Source organism: Callorhinus ursinus, unplaced genomic scaffold (assembly GCF_003265705.2).
Source record: "Callorhinus ursinus isolate GAN/ISIS: 27379988/994484 unplaced genomic scaffold, GSC_fseal_2.0 scaffold88, whole genome shotgun sequence".
Classification (NCBI taxonomy): Eukaryota; Metazoa; Chordata; class Mammalia; order Carnivora; family Otariidae; genus Callorhinus; species Callorhinus ursinus.
Window position 1 is genome coordinate 2,626,055 of NW_027397150.1, and position 19,418 is coordinate 2,645,472.

A 19,418-nucleotide genomic window follows, 5' to 3' on the forward strand; every position below is an offset into this window, starting at 1 on the left:
AAAAAAGAAAGAAAGAAAGAAAGAAAGAAAGAAAGAAAGAAAAAGAAAGAAAGAAAGAAAGAAAGAAAAAGAAAGAAAGAAAGAAAAAGAAAAAAGACTAGTATGTGCTAATATGGAATAAGGGCTAAGAACGGAAAGAACAAAGCCCAGGACAGTGTGTATCACATGCTACCAGTTAGATAAAGAAAAAATGTATACCTATATGCTTATATAGTTATACAAAAGTTCCAAAAGGAAATATGAAATACTTATCAGTGGCTGCCTCCAGGGAGTAAACTGGATTGTTGTTTTTGCTGCATACTCTTTTGTACTGCAGATTTCTGTTTTTAACCATAAATGTGTATCATTCTTTTGATATATTTTTAAGTGCTTAAAATGCCTCTACCATATAAACTTCCCATATTTACCCCAAAGAACATCTCTCCTCGCTGTCAGGTCCGGATGCAGAACAACCATAGTACCTCTCCTCTCCCCGCAGCTGTGGCTCAGCCCTATCCCCCTGCCTGTAAGTTGCGCTACCTTTGACTTATATTCATGATACTGTAGTGTACGTTTGTGTCATGTGCACCTGGAAGCCCATGTATGTCCTTTAATGTTGTGCTTCTGCTGTCATACTTTCCTGCACGTGTCCTATGGAGTCAATATGTCTTCTGTGTCCTGTAATGAGTACTCCTAGGGACCAACCAGTGCTTCATACACAGCAGAAGCTTAACTACTGCTTCTTCACTGGGTGGTCATTGCATGGATAATCATCCTTGTAAGGCATTATTACAGAAATTCAGTGAAGACATATGATAATGTACATTATTACACTCTAGAATACAGCATCCCCAAAAGCATAACTGACCAGTTCAAGATCTACACAACTCAGGATGCATGAAAGGCCAGGTCAATGGTCAGTGTCTCTGGTGTTCATCTGAACTGTTCCAACTCCCATTGTTTCCTGCTCCCTCTGCTCACCAAACTTCTGACTCTGGCACTGAACTGCCAGTACGTGCCTTGGAGACCCCAGACTCCTTTTGTATATGTTTTCCTGGTTTTTGCCCTTGACATCTGCTCCAAAATGTGGTCTGTCCACACTTGTCTCCAGGAGGAAACCAGCCGGCCAGTCAAACGGCCCCCACGGGAGAGGGATCAGGCAGGGCATGAGCAAGTGCAAGCTGTGGCTATCGCCCATGAGACTGAATGGCCTGTGATCTGGGGATTCTGGGATCATCTGCTCCAGTGTGAACAAGGCTGGGAGACCCTGATGGCTTGCAAGGAATCCAGACCCCTCTCCAGTAGGAATTAAACAGACATGTGTTTATTGATGGACACAAGTGCCCTTTGGCTGCTACAGAGAGGAAAAGTACAGAATATGGAAGGGACACACAAATTTAACTCAGAAAAGAAACTTAGAATGCCTCTGAATAACAGCATAGTTTTATATTAAATTCATATGTTAAATACAGAATGGGGCAATTGAAGAACCAGGCTCCATGCAATAGCCACTGTTGGGGTCTCTGAGTAGGTTTTAAGGATTAAGAAAATGAAGCTTGAAGTGAAATAACTCAGGGCCAACAACTACAACCCTAGAGAACTGGACCTCTTCCAGTTCACACTCACCCCTTTCCTGGGCTCGGCCGGAGTCTCAACTCTGGTCCCCACAGCCTCGTGGCAGAGTCTGGCCTGAGGACTGAGGGGAGCCCAGCAGAGTGTCCAGTTTCCAGCTGCGCAGCCGGCTGAGCCCTTCCTCCAGCATATGCCGTGGGGAGCGCTCATCAGGACTCAGAACTTAAATAGAATATGGTTTCCAATTGTGAAGAATTTGTGAAGAAGCTCAAGTAGATTTCTAATAATGTGTTTTTGTAAATCATATATCATACTGTAGGCAAAGCTGGTCTCACTGTCCAATTATCAGGACAGCAATGGGCTCAGGGTGATTTTTCCACTCAGAGATCAGCTTGCTTTGCCCCATCTACTCTCATTCCTGCCCATTCTCCCTCGTGACCTAGTGGCCAGAGGTAAAGGTTTAATATGCGGTAGGGGAGTTTTTCCTCTGTATTCGAGGAAAGCCCAGACCCAGCCCCCTTGGAGGAGCAGCCAGCCGCTTACAGTTACTCAGTCCTTCCTCACAGAGGGGGCGCTGTTTCTCTTCCTCTGAGTCGCCATTATCTTTCCTCCCTCTTTGGAAGATGGGCCTGGGCAAGGGGAGGGTCTAGAAATGTGGTCATTCCAGATTAGAGAAGAGGAAAGATGAGTAACACATTAGAAAACCAGGGGAAGGGATCTTGATGCTAATAATAACAGCATCCTGCATTTGCATAGCACTTGATAAACTTGCTGTGTGGCTCTGGACTTGCTTTGTGGTCTTTTATGAACTACCAACCTGTCTACCCATTCTCGTCCAGTCTATAAATTGAGAGATATTATTTAACAGTCTTGCTCTTATTAGCAATCATTTTCAAAACAAGACATAGACTATGAACGAAGTCCCATGTCCTCTCTAGACTGTGCACCATTCTGTAGACTCATGTGGTGTCATCCATGGCGCTGATTCCCAAAGCAATGCTGGGATGTAAGAGAGAACAGCTGCAGCAGCTAGGAATATATGCAGAAGTTCTCCAGCTCCCTGCGGCTCAGTCGTGCAGGGTTCTGGGCTTTGAGTTGTCTCTTTCCAACCTGCGGGAGAAAAGAAGAACTTCAGACCCTCTCCCACTAGGAGATCCTCATAGCAACCTTGAGACATATGAATTATTACCCCCATTTTACAGATTAAGAAAATGAAGCTTGAAGTGAAATAACTCAGGGCCAACAACTAGTATGAAGTAAAGGAGGAGCTTGAAGCCAGTTCTTCTGGCTCTAAGTCCAGTGTTTTTTTAACATGACCCGCCCTAGATTGCTTTGGCCCACACAGTGTCCTCTACAACCCTAGGCTGTCCAGTTGGCTTTGATGTGGGACTGCAGCCGAAGCACCAGGGAATCCCAGTGGGCCCCATCCACCTTCTCTCTTGTGACCACCGGCAGCGTCTTTATTGGACCACAGGTGGAAGCTAGTGGGTGGGAGTGCCCTCCATGCCTTAATTTCTCTGGGTACAAATGGGAAGTATAATTATACCTACCTCGTGGCATTCTATGAGGATTAAATGAGATAATTCACATGAAGCCACTAGCAGGCTACCAAATACATAATACACCCTCAATAACTGTTGAGTCCCTATTTTCCATTCCCTAAATGGTCTGATGGGACTCAATTCAGCCACCAGGCTCAATGGTCACTTTACAGTGTCCATTCCAGCAGCAGCTTAAGATTACCTATGCCCCAGAATGGTTCCCAATGACTTGCTAACTTTAGAAAATCATTTAGATTTATTTATCCTCCCTTCTCTGCACCCTCACCCCACACACCCTTGGCAAAGAGAGATGTCCAGTGTAAAGCCCACAGCTGGGGAACTAGCTGGAGGACAGCCCTAGTTTAAAACTCAAGCTCCCCAATAAGAGTCCAACCCTAACACATGCTATGACCTTGAATTAGACCCTTGCTTTCCTTGGACCTCAGTTTCTTTGTCTCTAAAATGAAAATGTGGATAAGAAGATCCCTCGGGGACACCTGGGTGATTCAGTTGGCTAAGCGTCTGTCTTGGGCTCAGGTCATGATCTCAGGGTCCTGGGATGGAGCCCCATGTTGGGCTCCCTGCTCAGTGGGGAGTCTGCTTCTCCCTCTGCCCCTCTCCCTGATTGTGCTCTCTCTCTCTCTCTCTCTCAAATAAATAAAATCTTAAAAAAAAAAGAAAAGATCCCTAAAATCTCTACAACTCTGAGACTCCATGCATAGCTTTTTCACGAGTGTTCAATATCAAGGCTTTTCTATGGGCACTGAACCCATTCAGTAGGAGCTCCAGAATCTTACCTCTTCGTAGATGGTATAACTGGAGGAAGAGCTCTGGTTCTTCTTCTTGGACTCAGACTGGAAATACAGAGGGTTAAGAGTGCTTAACTTCAAGTCAGGAAATGTCCCACTCCTCACTGATATGAGAGGCCCCAAAGAGACTCTGGGCCCAAAAAAAAATCCCTGAACCTACATCCAGGGGTGAATAGAATCTCCTACCCCAAGAGTAAATAATGGGGTTTATGGTTTCCGGAGAAGGCACAATACATCCTTGTGTATGACATGACATTTCTGAACCCAAGTCAGAGGTTGGTATCCCACACCCACATACCTCTCAGATCCACACATACACACATTCCCAGCACACACACACACAACCCTAGTGTAAGCACTCTGGCACACACATCCCCTGTCCCTGGCGAAACCCTAGAAACATTGGAATTCAGAGGTACTCTCAGTGGTAGGTAGAGTCTCCTTAATAACAAGCATGTGACCGTGGTGCCCATGACCATCCCTTTGGCCATGCATTGCAGCATATAACTTAAATATAAATATCTCTCACAGTGGAATCTTAAGAGATTGAATGACATATTGGAAGGAGGGTGAATAAAAAGTCTGAAAATCTGTTCTAAACCTCTCCCCCATTTGATCTTGACCTGCACGCACTCAATACTTCCACAATTCGGCATATTCCCAACTTCCCATACTACCACGTTAAGTTTATGTCTTCGTACTGTGACTCCAGCCTTGGAAATACCATTCTTCCAGCCAAGGTGAAAAAAAATGACCATGGGCACCAGGTCCACAAAAGAGCTGTGAGCTTAGCTCGGAGTAGAATTTGAGGGGACTGTGATGGGTTGCTTCAGCCCAGAGGCCCCCACCAGCAGATGACTGGCCAGAACCTTTATTTGGTTTTCTGAAAGTCAACATTGTGTCTCTCTAGGTCTGGGCAACTCCTCTGGCTCTGGGCCATATTCCCCCACCTTGGAAACCCCTCTAGTATCTCTCGCCGTCGCCTCAGCTGGCCTCCCAAAGCCGGCGTGGTCTCTCTGTACAGAGCACCACCTTCCTGTCTCTGATTGTCCTTGTCCCATAGGAACTCCTAGAGGCTCCTTTAATCCACTGTTCTCTTAGTCTCAGAGCTGTTCTTTTTCTCCAAACAGAACCAGAAAGGCACTTCTCCTTGGCCCATTAACATTTGGAGACCGCCATTTAACCCAAGCTGCTCAGATACACACAGTGGAAGTGCACACACCCTGTGCAAACTCATGCGCACAGGCAAAATTCACATCTGCATCCGCACCACCCCCTGGAGAGGGAGACTCACCTTCCGGGAAGGCTGTACCAATGCATATAACGTATTTGTTCCTTGTGATGTAGGAGCAGAAGACTAATGAGAAAAGAAAGAAAGTTATTTCAGAAGCGTAGATCCAACAGAATCCTAGGGAGGGAGGTCATCTCTTCCACCCCTCCCCCCAACGCTGCCCTGACAGAAGCTCTAAGCATTAGTGAAAGGAACCCTGGACTCAGGAGGTCGGACAACCTGAATGCTCATCCCCCTCTGTCAGTAAAGGTAGCATTCTCCGCAACCCTTATAATACACCTACATGAGAGGAAGGGTCATCATTTGCCCCGTTCTACAGATGAGGCTCCAAAGGGGTGAAGAGCCCAGGTCAGACAGTATAGTCACAGTAGAAGTGGAATTCAAGCCCCAGACTCGCCGGAGGTCTCTCCTCAATACCTCAGTGCCTCCCGCTGGCAACATGACTGCCTTCTCTGCACCTGGACCAGGTGTCCTCAAAGGCAGGTAGCCATCCTTCTTCTAAGAAGCTCTAGAGGAGGAGGTTCCTCATTCAACATCTCAGTCTGAGATGAGCTCTTCCTTGCATTTATTCAGATTCCTCATGTGGGAATCCAGTGTGGATAAAGCCCGAAAACTAGCAGGTAACAGTCACTCCTGCATCTCTCTTTAAGGCTCTCGGACTTCGACCCACTATCAGTGAATCACATTATCTTATAGGGAACGGGAGGAGACAACCCCCACCTTGGGAATCCCAGAGTGGCTGTGAGGGCTGAGCACTCCCCTCCCACCCTCTCCCCTTCTTCCTCAGCTCCTCTCTTCTTTCATTGTCCTCCCTTCCCTTCTGTCCCTTCACTTTCTCCTCTTCCTCCTTCTCTTGACCTTTCTCCGAAGCCTACCACCACTCCTCTGCCTGGCAGCTTAGCCACCAAATTGAAGAGGTTAGTGCTTCAGGACTTAAGTCTTTAAAAAAGAAAAAAAGAAAAAAATTGTCGTATTTATCAGAAATTTTTCATCACTGGCCACCAGGAGGCAGTGTTTCCCTTGAGACAGATGCCCCAGCCTGGGTTATGGATAATGTCATTTTAGCTGTCAAAATTAGAGGATGTTTCTCCAGTTCATGGTAAATTTCTATAATCCAAGAACGTTAAAGTCAGGAAGGGGGCAGGTGGAGTGGAGGCTTCAGAAGCCCGTTAGCTCAGCTCTGCAACCTAGAGCACATTAGTTAACCTGTGTCTGTCCTCATCTGCGAAATGGAGGTTGTATTAGACCCACTTCATGAGGCTGTTTTGTGAGATTCATTAAGAAAATAGACATAGTAAGTACTTAATAAATGTTATTGTTGGGCGCCTGGGTGGCTCAATCAGCTAAGCATCTGCCTTCAGCTCAGGTCATGATCCTGGAGTCCTGGGATCGTGCTGCTCAGCGGAGAGTCTGCTTCTCCCTCTCTGTACCCCTCTCCCCTGCTTGTTCTCTCTCTCTCTCTCTATCAAATAAGTAAACTTTAAAAAATTGTTATTGTTGGGCGCCTGGGTGGCTCAGTTGGTTAAGCGACGGCCTTCGGCTCAGGTCATGATCCTGGAGTCCCGGGATCGAGTCCCGCATCGGGCCCCCTGCTCGGCAGGGAGCCTGCTTCTCCCTCTGACCCTCCCCCCTCTCACGCTCTCTATCTCTCATTCTCGCTCTCAAATAAATAAATAAAATCTTTAAATAAATAAATAAATAAATAAATAAATAAATAAATAATTGTTATTGTTAAGGCATTGTAAGATAAAAGAGAACAACCAGATACATCCTTTCCTGAAAACAGATATAATAAGGAGCCGAGATTAAAACAAAACAAAACAAACTATAAGGGCCCCAAGTATTGGAAGTAGCAGGGGGAGAAAACAGAAGCTGAGTCTCCTGACGAGTTTCCTCCTCCTACCGGCTGTCTGGGCCACACCTGTTGCCAGGCATATGGAGGGAAAAAGAAAACCTACCTCAGACTTTCCAGCTCTGTTCAGCTCTGCCAAGACACTCCAGAGCCACACAGATCTTTTCAAACAATTTAACGCAGCTGAGGCCACACTGTCTTTTAGATTCTAGGAGCACCAAGCCCTTATTCTGCCATTCAGGAGTGCGAGCTTGAGGCCTCCTAATGGAAGCCCCATAGACAGGCCTGGAAGGGATTCGAGAAACTAGCGTGGTACCTGGGACTGGATTTCGGAGTAGATGGTGCTTCCTTCTCCAGGGGGATTACGCCTCTGCTCCTGCACAAGAAAGAGTAAAGGGGCACGTGGTCAGATGGCTGTGTCTGTCCAGATTGGGATTGGATGGGAAGAGACACAGCAAACAAGAGGGGCTCCCAGAAGCTGGCGAAGGAGGTGGTCATTCGTCACCCCAGGATGGGGAGCCACAGTAGAAAGAGCGACTCACACTGGAGGAATTAGTGTCACGCGCAAGGAAGCACCCATGTGTGAAGGGATTGCACCTAGTGACCCTGACCAAGGGGGCTCCGATCACAGGCTTTACTTTGGTAACTTAGAAACTTGCCTTTGCGGACTTCTCAGCCAAATTTGCCACATGACCACTGATAATGGGCTGAGCCCTGAGTGGGGCTGTGATCTGAGCCTTGAAATTCAGAGGCTTTCACTGTTTTGAAGCTCCCTCTCTAGATCGAGCCTTGGTGGCCAGTTTGCCCTTGGCCTCAAGCCAGTCCCCAGGCAGCTACAGAGCTGGGGGAAGCCTTGGACCCGAGGCCAGAGGCAGAGAGACCATGCCCTTCCTGTTCCCTTCCTGCCCACAGCAGACTGAGCAGGGAGAAGCCAGCAAGGGATGAGGCCACGGACGGAGGAGCTCCTGAGTCAGAGGCAGAGAAACAGGCCTGAATCCCCACAAGACTTCTTATACTCTGACTAGTTATTTTCTACTCTCCTCCTGCATTTACCTAACCTAAAGCAATCTTCATTTTGTGGGAGGAAAGGCCGTTTGTCACGAGCATTTGGGCTTCTAGCTATAGGTAGATGCACTTGCTCTCAGGAATTTGTCCCAGGAGCTGTTTCACATCCCAATATTCCACTAATGGGGCAAGGAAACAGGCTGGGGAAACTGCCCTGATTCCTGGCTCCCACTGAGCCCAGACCTGAGGGAAGAGGCTTGCCTGTTCTACAAGGCCTCGCACGTGTGGTAAAGCGGGCGATCCCACCGTGCTGCCTTCCCGCCTCACCTCCTCGGGTGGAGGACCAGGAATGCCGGTCGGTCGGAAGAGGGCCCTTCCCACCCCTCCCGGCCTCCCCAGTTAGGCACTGCCTTTCCCCAGGCCTGTCCCCACTTCCTGCCCTGCTGGGGCGCGGGGGCGGGGCAGAGCCGTGGGGGGCATCCTGCAGCGGCTCTGCAGTGCCCGCCCCGGCTACAGCCCTGCATGCCAGGCCGAGGCAGCCACTCCCCGCAGACGATGGCGGGAGAGGTTGTCAGCAGATTCTCGGAGGAAGCCGCTCTGGCTCCTTGACTCTGGGTTAACCCGGTTTCTCTCTCTAGCACCTCAGCTGGACTCAGGCCTCCCCCCAGGAGGTTGGGAGCGCAGACCACTGAGCTAGCGACGACACCATATGCTTTGGTAGGTCAGGCTGGCATCCTCCGCAGCCACGGCAACAATCAAGGGACCCACAGAAGTAAACTTGGACGTGCAGGGGCCCGAGACAAAAGTCTTTTGTGGCCAGACACAAAAGACAAGAATGCTGGATTCTTCTTGGGGCTTAGTGCCGCTGGGAAGATGGGGCGGAAGCAGGGCCACCAGGGTGCCGTCTGGGGAGAGAAGAGCCGCATTCTGTCCACCACTGTGGGTGTGCTGGGCTCCAACCTTCTCAGCAGGCTCCCCCTCGTGTTCTGCTTTTCCCCCACAGCCAGAGCTAGGAGGCTGCTGGGGAAGACAGACGGGAGGGCTGAGGATCACTTTGAGAGGACGCTTGTGTGGTACCCTTTGTCTCCCTGCTCCTAATGGCTATCCTCCCCAGAAGCTTCTTCCAGGCTAGTGGAGAGAGACTCCAGCCCCTCATGTACCGTACCTGATTACTCCTGTTTTGCACGGTGTTGACGTCTTCATAAACTGTCAGAATTTCCCCTCGGCTGGTCTCTGTAGGAGAAAAGCAGCAAAGACAGAGCTGCAGAGACATCCAGAGGGTATCCTGGCCAGGCTTCTGCTTCTCACAGTTCCACCTCCACCCCAGACGGCCAAGACCTTGAGAAAGATTCTAGAAAGGAGGCGGATTAGTGCTCTCCCCAGGATGCCCACAGACCACAGCAGCAGCAACCACCCGACATAGCTACTCCATCGGGCCGGGCTGTCCCCCAACAAACCAGCCACCAGCAGGCAAATCTGCACATCGGGCTGTAAACATGCCGAGGACCCCCAGAAGGTATGACCTGGGAGAAAGGGCCCAGCAGCTTTCCCTCCCCCAAACATGCACACGCATGTCCCAAGCTCCAGAGGAAAAGCAGGTGCTGTACTCCCAGGCGCATGCCGCTGGGGATGTCAGGTCGGGCAACAGCACCTCCTGGGGACCCTTACTCACCTGACTGCTTCCTCCTCCTCCTCCACACACAGAAGCAGGTGAGGGCACCCAGGAACAGCGTGATTAGAAAAATCACAATGATCATCGTAAAGTTCACAGAGGTGTATTCTAGGGACATGGAAAGCACGAGGCCTGAGCTTTCAGCCTCTCTCTCTCCTCCCTTCCCACCTGTCCGCCGCAGGACTTGTTTCAAACCCGCACTCCTCCCTCACGTCCCACTGACTGCACCATCAAGGCTGTCTCTCTACAGTTGGGTGACTTCCCCAACTGATGCTAACAGCATGGGTACCAATATCTGACCGGCCTGGCTCTGTGACCTTGGGCAACTTCCTTAACCTCCTGAGCTTCCATTTTCTCACGTATAAAAGGAGCTGGTGTTATCTACATAAGGGAGTGGAGCATATGATCTAATACATGTAAAGCATCCGGCACAGCAAATGTGACATCTACCCATTGTTTTGTTAACTCAGCAAAACATATCGCACCCACTCTGTGCCAGGCAGCCCTCCCCTCCCCTTCCTTCCAGTCCTGCCACCACTGATCCTCCTCATTGGAACTTCTACATTTACCGTCTGTGTCACACCTGTGGCCTGATGTGCAAGCCCACTGACAAGAGGGTCAGGGAAAGGAATTATGTGTTCCAGATGTTAGCTGGTGAGGCTCTTCACAAACATCACCTCGTCTAATCCCACCAACAATCCTGGGAGTTACCTATTATCATCCCCATTTTACCCAAGAGAAAAACTGAGGCTCAGAGAAGGTAAGGAATCTGCCTGAGGTCACAGAGCTAGTGAATAATGAAACCACAGCTGACATGACCCAAAAGCCAGTGTCCTTGTCACTCCAAATCGCTTCAGCTTGCTGGTTTCTTCTTTGCCTAGGAACGCCTAGTTTTGTTGCCCCTATTTGGCCGTAAGTTCCTTAAGGATAGGGACATCAAGTAGGTTTTTCCCTGTAATGCCCATGCTGACGATACATTAAGTCTAATCTTATTGGATTTATTGATCCAATAAAAATTGGTGCAAACTTAACTCAAGGTAACTCTTAGGATGATTGGGGAAGGTGTGTGCTATGGTGAGCGCTGTGAATTGTGTAAGACTGATGAATCACAGACCTGTACCCCTGAAACAAATAATACATTATATATTAATAAATAAATAAAGATAGACAGATGACAGATGATAGATGATAGATAGATAGATAGATAGATAGATAGATAGATAGATAGATAGATAATAGATAGATGATAGATAACTCTTAGGATGAGCATAAGCAATAAACCAAGAAACTCTTCCAGGAACCCCTGTGAACATCCTCCCATGACCTAGGGCACCGTGTACACCACAGTTACCTCTTGGGGAACTACATGGCTTGGAGGAGTTATCCTTCCTTGGGAGGAGGAAGCAAGTCTCCATCAGTCTCTCAGAGGAAGAAAGTGATGATCAGCAGCCGTGGCAGGGCTGTGACCCACCAAACAGCTAAACATTCCCTACATGAAAGAAAAACTAGCATCTCCTAGGAGATTCTTGTTGGGGATAAAATTCTTCCCAGACTAAGATAGGCCTGGGCTTATGGGAACTGTGTGCCCAGAGACCAGGACCACCCCAGGGAGGGGCAGCAAGGCGCTTGAGGAGGCAGCCAAGGGATCTTATACCCCAGTATCTCTGGCATGAGACTGATTATGGGGTCCAACACTTTCAGCCCCTATTAGTCCAAAGTGCTCCACTTACGCTTGTCAACACTCCGACAGCTCTGGGTGAAGGTGTGGTTTACCCAGCTGACTGGGTTGCTGACATTGCAGGTGTATATGTCCAAGGCATTGACATCAATCTGTTCCTCCAGTTTGCTGAGATTGCTTGGTGTCTGGATCAACTTGCTCCCTCTATACCAAACATAGCTCACATTACCACCTCTGGAGACCGAGCAGGACAGAGACACTTGGCATCTCCCTCCGTCCAGGACCTTCCTCTCCTCCACTATTTCAAGTGTCCCTACATGATCTGGAAGCAGAGATTCTGATCAGAAAGGCACTGGAAATAAAAGCCCTGCAAGAGTCAGAGAGGCAGGCTGAGCTGTCCTAGGGACTCACCAAATACAGAAACCTGGAACTGGTGATTCTTAACTCTCCCACTGTCATCAGTCACCTCCAGGAGGTAGAGGCCACTGTCGTCCTGCTGAGCTGTTTTGATGAGAAGAGTTAAATTCCTTTTTATAAAATTGAATGTCTTTTTGAGATGATTAAAAGTCCAAGTTTCAGACCCATTCTTCCAAATCACTATCACGGAAAATTTTGAACTTGAGTGCTTCTGCATCTTCCATTGAGCAGAGTTTATGTGCTTTGTCTGTGTCCTGGGAGGCAGTAACGAGAGTTGGTTTCCTGAGAGTCCGACCACGCGTTCAGGAGAATCTAGGGATTCTAGAAAAGAGAACACAGGTTGGAGGCGGCAGGAAGGGTGCCAGCCCTGAGCATTGCAGGCAGTTGGATGTGACTTCCCTTGAGCCAAGAGGAAGGAGGCATGTGTGAGGAGACCGGAGCCTAACGGAACCTGAAAGTGTACTTCCCTTGGGCCTCCCCCTCCCCAAGCTCCATGGCCCTCCTCTGAAGGAGCCCACCAACCAGTAATGATAGCTAAAATCTCCTGACTTCTTTCTGTGGGGCAGCAGGTTTTAAACACTTCATATAAAGCTCATAAAACACTTTTATATAAAGTTTTATGAAAACATTTTAACCATGTTTCACTATATGTCTTAACGATGACCTTATGAGAGTTTTATCCCTATTTTACAGGTGAAAAAACTGACTGGAAAGAACTGAAAAGTAACCAGCCCAAGTTACACAGCAAGAAAGATGAGCTTGAAATCCAGTCAATTTGGCTGTAGAGGCTGAGTTCTTAACCACAATGTTATAAACACTGTATCTGACGTGACTCCCTCCACGCAGGGCTGAGGCAACCACCAGTGGCCAGTGGTGACTCTGGAAATTCTGTATGGCCAGACCCAGTAAGATGAACCCTCCAAGTTCCCTTCATAGCTCCCTCCCCTGTCCTCCCATAGAGCTAGATTCATAATCCTCTCTTGAAGCACTTAACACATCAAACGTGGGTCATTTCCCATTAATGTTTGCCAAATTTTTAGTCACTAGGAAGTCTCCACAGCCATCAATCACTCCCTTAAGAATAATTAGAGAAAAATAAAACTACATGACCGTGAGACCTCCCTGCATTTGTCCTCTCTAGAGATCAAGATGTGTGCTAATTAAAATGAGGGTGTGACATAGAGCTACTAGTTTTTGCCTCCCCTAGGAAAGCCCAGTGCAGTCAGTAAAGAAAAATGGAAGCTCGAGTGGCCATCTTTGGCAGGGAAGCTATGTGGCATGGCCACATAATAAATGTAGGAAATAAAAAGGTCTGCCAGGGAGGGTCAGAAAGAATTTGGAGGAGAGAATAGGAGATGGGGATTGTTATATGAACAGATCTGTTAAAATAGGAGAGGGGCATTTTTAGGTATCCGGATGCATTATAAACATGCTCACTCCCAACCACACCTTCACCCTGGCATTTCCTCAGGAGCCAGAGTAAATAATTAAAGAAACTATTTGGTTGATAGATTGTGTTTCTTTGATCTTGACAGTCCAAAGAATAGATTGTGTTTCTTTGATCTTGACAGTCCAAAGAATAAAACACATAGTGTTCTGGGGCACTTGGCTGGCTCAGTCAGTAGAGCACTAGATTCTTGATCTCAGGGTTGTAAGTTTGAGCCCCACTTTGGGTGTAGAGATTACTTAGGGAAAAAATCTTTAAAAGCAAAACAAAACAAACAAACAAAAAACACATAGGGTTCCTATTCATATTCTTAGGATTTGAACTGGCTCTGTCCATTGCCAAACCAGAAACAGAGACTGTGTCTTTGTCTCCCATGGTCCTATATATGAGAACAGGCCAAGAGGTGCAATCAAGCATTGCACAAAAATCCTGAGAACAATCCCCACTGGTTACAATCCCCAGTGTAACCAGGGCCCCAAAGAGTTGGGGCCTCAACCAAGACATGGTTCCTGATGCCAGAGAATTTGTGATCTGAAAGCAGAACATACTTTTATTCCACAGCATACACTTAATAGTTGAGATAAGTAATCATCTAAAGAATTCTAATTCTGATCATGAAGACCACATTAAGACATGCTAACCAACCCTGCCACTGAGAATAACCAGGAAAAAAAATGGGCAAAATATAAAAGCTTATTGCTAAAGGAATCGGGGAGCTAATAAAGCAGTGAAATATTATGGGGCTAAGATCTGGAAGAAGGAAACTCAGAGAGGTGAGACCAGCATTTTTGACTCCTAGTCCCTGGAGGCTCACAATAAACTCAAGGAACTAAAAGAACACAGAGTTCAGGGATCTCATGTTAAGAAGTGGGTATACTGGGACACCCGGTTAAGCATCCAACTCTTGATTTTGGCTCAGGTCATGATCTCAGGCTTGTGAGATGGAGCCCACATCAGGCTCTACACTCAGCATGAAGTCTGCTTGGGGATTCTCTCTCTCTCCCTCTCCCTCTGCCCCTCCCCCCTGTCTCCCTCTTTCTCTCTAATAAATAAATAAAATCTTTAGGGGTGCCTGGGTGGCTCAATTGGTTAAGTGTCTGCCTTGGGCTCGTCATGATCCCAGGGTCCTGGGATCAAGCCCTGAGTTGGGCTCCCTGCTCTGAAGAGTCTGCTTCTCCCTCTCCCTTTGCCCCACCTCCTGCTTATGAAATCTCTCTGTCAAATAAATAAATACAATATTTTTTAAAATAAAAACATAAGTTATTCTTGGAGAAAAATAACATCAACATGAGCATTAAATTATTTCTAAAATTTTCATGCATAATGTCCAAAACGAAATAAAAAACAAACAGGCATAAGGCGAGGAAACATGTTCAAACTTAAAAGAAAAAATAACCAATAGAATTAGGCTCAAGGGGCACCTAGATAACTCTGTAATTATGTTTCAAGGAATTAAAATTAAAATTAAAATTAATTTAATTTAAATTTAAAGTTTGAGAATTCCAGCAGAAAATCAGTGTGATAGAATGCAAAAATGGGGACACCTGGGTGGCTCAGTAGGTTAAGCATCTGCCTTTTGCTCAGGTCATGATCCCGGGGTCCTAGGATTGAGCCCCACGTCAGGCTCCCTGCTCCACAGGAAGCCTGCTCCTCCCTCTCCACTCACCCTGCTTGTGTTCTCTCTCTCACTGTGTCTCTCTCTGTCAAATAAATAGGGTGGGGGGATGGGTTAGCCTGGTGATGGGTATTAAAGAGGGCATGTTCTGCATGGAGCACTGGGTGTTATGCATAAACAATGAATCATGGAACACTACATCAAAAACTAATGATGTAATGTATGGTGATTAACATAACAATAAAAAATTTAAAGAAAAAATGCAAAAATGGCCATGCCCCTTGCAATGTGACTTTGTAGCTCCACCCATCCTCGAGAGATGGCGCTCACTTCCCCATCTCCAGCAACTGGGCTGGCCTTCTGAATACAATGCAGCAAAAATGACCTTGTGCCACCTGGGTGGCTCAGTCAGTTAAACGTCTGACTTCAGCTCAGGTCATGATCTCAGGGTCCTAGAATTGAGCCCCACCTCAGGTTCTATGATCAGCCAAGAGTCTGCTGCTACCTCTCTCTCTCCCACTACCCCTCATCCTGCTTGTGCTCTCTCTGTCTCTCTTTCTCTCAAATAAATAAATAAAATCTTTAAAAAGAGAGAGAGGGGGGCGCCTGGGTGGCTGAGACCTTTGGCTCAGGTCATGATCCCTGGGTCCTGGGATCAAGCCCCATGTCAGGCTTTCTGCTCAGTGGGGAGCCTGCTTCTTCCTCTCCCTAGGCTGCTATTCCCCCTGCTTGTGCTCACTCTCTGTCAAATAAATAAATAAAATCTTTTTAAAAAAAAAAGAAAGAAAAGAATTATACAACAGAGGATTAACAAGCCATTTTTTTATTTCACAAAAAAATCAAATGGACCATTTCCTTACACCACACACAAAAATAGATTCCAAATGGTTGAAAGACCTAAATGTGAGACAGGAGTCCATCAAAATCCTAAAGGAGAACACAGGCAGCAACCTCTTCCTAGAAACATCACCAAAGGCAAGGGAAGCAAGGGCAAAAATGAACTATTGGGATTTCATCAAGATAAAAAGCTTTTGCACAGCAAAAGAAAGAGTCCACAAAACCAAAAGACAACCGACAGAATGGAAGAAAATATTTGCAAATGACATATCAGATAAAGGGCTAGTATCCAAAATCTATAAAGAACTTATCAAACTCAACACCCAAAGAACAAAAATAATCCAATCAAGAAATGGGCAGAAGACATGAACAGACATTTTTCCAAAGAAGACATCCAAATGGCCAACAGACACATGAAAAAGTGCTCAACATCGCTCGGCATTAGGGAAATCCAAATCAAAACCTCAATGAGATACCACCTCACACCAGTCAGAATGGCTAGAATTAACAAGTCAGGAAATGACAGATGTTGGCGGGGATGCAGAGAAAGGGGAACCCTCCTACACTGATGGTGGGAATGCAAGCTGGTGCAACCACTCTGGAAAACAGTATGGAGGTTCCTCAAAAAGTTGAAAATAGAGCTACCATATGATCCAGCAATTGCACTACTGGGTATTTACCACAAAGATACAAATGTAGGGATCTGAAGGGGCAACTGCACTCCAATGTTTATAGCAGCAATGTCCACAAGAGCCAAACTGTGGAAAGAGCCAAGATGTCCACTGACAGATGAATAGATAAAGATGATGTGGTATGTATACACACACACACACACACACACACACACACACACAATGGAATATTACTCAGCCATCACAAAGGATGAATACTTACCATTTACATCGAAATGGATGAACTGGAGGGTATTTTGCTGAGCTAAATAAGTCAATCTGAGAAAGGCAATTACCACATGATCTCACTAATATGTGGAATTTAAGAAACAAGGCAGAGGGGGCGCCTGGGTGGCTCAGTTGGTTAAGCGACTGCCTTTGGCTCAGGTCATGATCCTGGAGTCCCTGGATCGAGTCCCGCATCAGGCTCCCTGCTCAGCAGGGAGTCTGCCTCTCCCTCTGACCCTCCCCCCTCTCATGTGCTCTCTCTCTCTCTCTCTCTCTCTCAAATAAATAAATAAAATCTTTTAAAAAAAAAAAGAAACAAGGCAGAGGATCATAGGGGAAGAGAGGAAAAAAATGAAACAAGAGGAAACCAGAGAGGGAGACAAACCATAAGAGACTCTTAATCATAGGAAACAAACTGAGGGTTGCTGGAGGGGAGGGGGTGAGAGGATGGGGTGGCTGGGTGATGGACGTTGTGGGGGAAGGTTATGGGGTGTAATAAGCACAGGGTATTATGTAAGACTGATGAATCAGACCTATACCCCTGAAACAAATAATTAAAAAAAAAAAGAAAAGAAAACATACTTCCACACAAGTTAGCCTATGCTGAGTGAGAGATGGAGGAGGCTCTGACAAAGTACTGGCTTGTTCAGAGAGGAGAGGCCACAGCAGATTCCGGTGGTCAGGGGAGGCCCTGGGGCTGCCACCACTGCTGTTGCTACCGCTCAGCAGCTTTGGGGCCCCTCTTCCCGTGGTTAAGAACAAATGGAGTAAAACAGTAACTCTGCAGAGGGAGAGCAGAAGTTAGGTGATTAACTCCACTGCCTCCTCAGGAAGAAATGGGCAGCCAGCAGGGAGGGTGGTCAATGAGACAATCTGGCCAGCAGGGAGTCCTGCCCAGCCCGCAGCTCAGGTGCAGGGGCTGCAGCCTCCAAAGCTGTGCAGTGTCCACAGTCAGCTCGGCTAACTCTGACCTGGACTGCTGGTGGAGGAGGGGTGAGGGCTGAGAGCCGGGAGGGGGGCGGGGGCAAGTCTCAGAGCAGTACACTTCCACCAGCCAACAAAAGGATGTTAAGGTTTCTCTCTGCTCGGGGTTGTGCCATCAGGCTTGGGGGAAGGCAAAAGAGGGGCCACCCGCTGGACACTGAATGGATAGAGCCCAGTAAGATCCCAAAAGTGCCGGGGCAGGGCCAGCCCCAGTCAAAGCAAAATCATAAAGTAGATAAAGCACCCTCCATGGCCCACATCCCACTTCATCTCCTCTCTTTCTCCACTTAACCCCACACTGGGGGCTTCACTGGCCATATTGACTCTTCTCCTCGGACAATGCAACCCCCTGACCTCTATCGGCCTTTCTCAGCCCATGCCCCCCCAATTCCCTGTATCAGTTAACTGAATCAGCTCATTTATGCTTTCTCCAAGCTAACAGGTGCATTTGCTTTTCATTTCCCATCCAAACCCTGTGTTTTCCCTACTTCCATCCAGCTGTTCCCTCTACTCACCTTATCTTTCTTCCTTACCCCTATCTCCTGAGCAATTCTGCATCCTTCAAGGCCACATCCCACAGCACTCCCCCACCCCCCACCAGAAGGAATCCCCATTTTCTCAGCTCCCTTTGTGCTCTAAATGGGTCTTGCCTGTCGGTGACACTTCCCTTACAATTGTTGCTGTACATGCTCGTTTCCTCTGTCTGAAAGATTCTTTTTTTTTTAGAATTTATTTATTTATTTGACAGAGAGAGAGAGTACAGGCAGGGGGAGCAGCAGTGGGAGGGTGAGAAGCAGGCTTCCCGCCGAGCAGGGAGCCCGATGCGGGGCTCTATCCCAGGACCCTGGGATCATGACCTGAGCCGAAGGCAGACGCTTGCTTAACCAATCGAGCCACCCAGGCGCCTCTGTCTGAAAGATTCTTAAGGATATAATCAATATGTTTCATCTTTGTTTCATCAACAGAATCTTGCATAGTTCTTGGAACATAGTAAATGCTTAATGAAGTTATTTAATTAATTAATTATTTACTTAAATTCAAGAATGTGTCTCAGCTAACTCCCAGAAACAAGTATACTGTAGGAATTTTGTGCAGAATACCAGAGATGTGGCTCCCTTGGTTTTAGCCTTTGCCTTCCAGGCTCCACACACCTGCACCTTCACTTCCCGTTTGCAGGGCCTCAAAAAGAGCCAACAGCCCTGAAGCATCATGGGACTCCTCTCATATACTGCTTGGTTCAACCACTTTGGCAAACAGTTGACCAGCATCCACTACAAGTCTACATACATACCCCATGATTCTACACCTAGAGATATACCCAACAGACATGCATATATGAAAAGTGTGTACAATAGGCTACTAATACCATTATTATAATAGGGGGGAAAAAACAACCCAAAGATTCATTAATAGCAGAATGGATGAATAAACTTCTGTATAGTCATACACCGAAAAACCATGAAATGACCAGGTGCAAGTAATAACATAGATAAATTTCATCAGATGTTGAGCAAAAGAAGCCAAACCTAAGGCACATACCATATAATTCCCTTTATATACAGGCCAAACTAACCTATGATGTCAAAAGTGAGAACAGTGGTTGTATTTGTGAAAGAGGGAAGAGCTAATGAATGGAGAGAATGTGTGGTAGATACACAAGCATGTTCATTTAACAGTAACACATGGAGATGTATGTTTCTAATTTTATATGTTTTTCTGTACATGTGTCACGCTTTAATAAAAATGTCTGTTGAGGCGCCTAGGTGGCTCAGTGGGTGAAGTGTCCAACTCTTGATTTTGGCTCAGGTCATGATTTCGGG

The 19,418-nt window shown here is 47.0% G+C and overlaps 1 protein-coding gene across 6 annotated transcripts in view; it reads right to left on the minus strand.

Annotated features, from left to right (window-relative positions):
- Positions 1–1,585: 1,585 nt before the first annotated feature.
- The window catches only part of CD244 (CD244 molecule), a 42,765-nt gene continuing 24,932 nt past the window's right edge, over positions 1,586–19,418 (minus strand). For 2 of the 6 annotated variants that reach the window (XM_073888265.1, XM_073888270.1), the window contains exons 2-9: positions 11,811–12,137; positions 11,452–11,721; positions 9,722–9,829; positions 9,215–9,282; positions 7,361–7,420; positions 5,196–5,258; positions 3,890–3,946; positions 1,586–2,661 (exon numbers count right to left, since the gene is read on the minus strand). In XM_073888265.1, coding sequence (XP_073744366.1) covers positions 2,581–2,661; positions 3,890–3,946; positions 5,196–5,258; positions 7,361–7,420; positions 9,215–9,282; positions 9,722–9,829; positions 11,452–11,721; positions 11,811–12,137 — 1,034 coding nt within the window. In that variant the 3' untranslated portion in view covers positions 1,586–2,580. The remainder of the gene's footprint in view (positions 2,662–3,889; positions 3,947–5,195; positions 5,259–7,360; positions 7,421–9,214; positions 9,283–9,721; positions 9,830–11,451; positions 11,722–11,810; positions 12,138–19,418) is intronic. The other 4 variants (XM_073888266.1, XM_073888268.1, XM_073888267.1 and 1 more) reach the window with 4 other exon arrangements.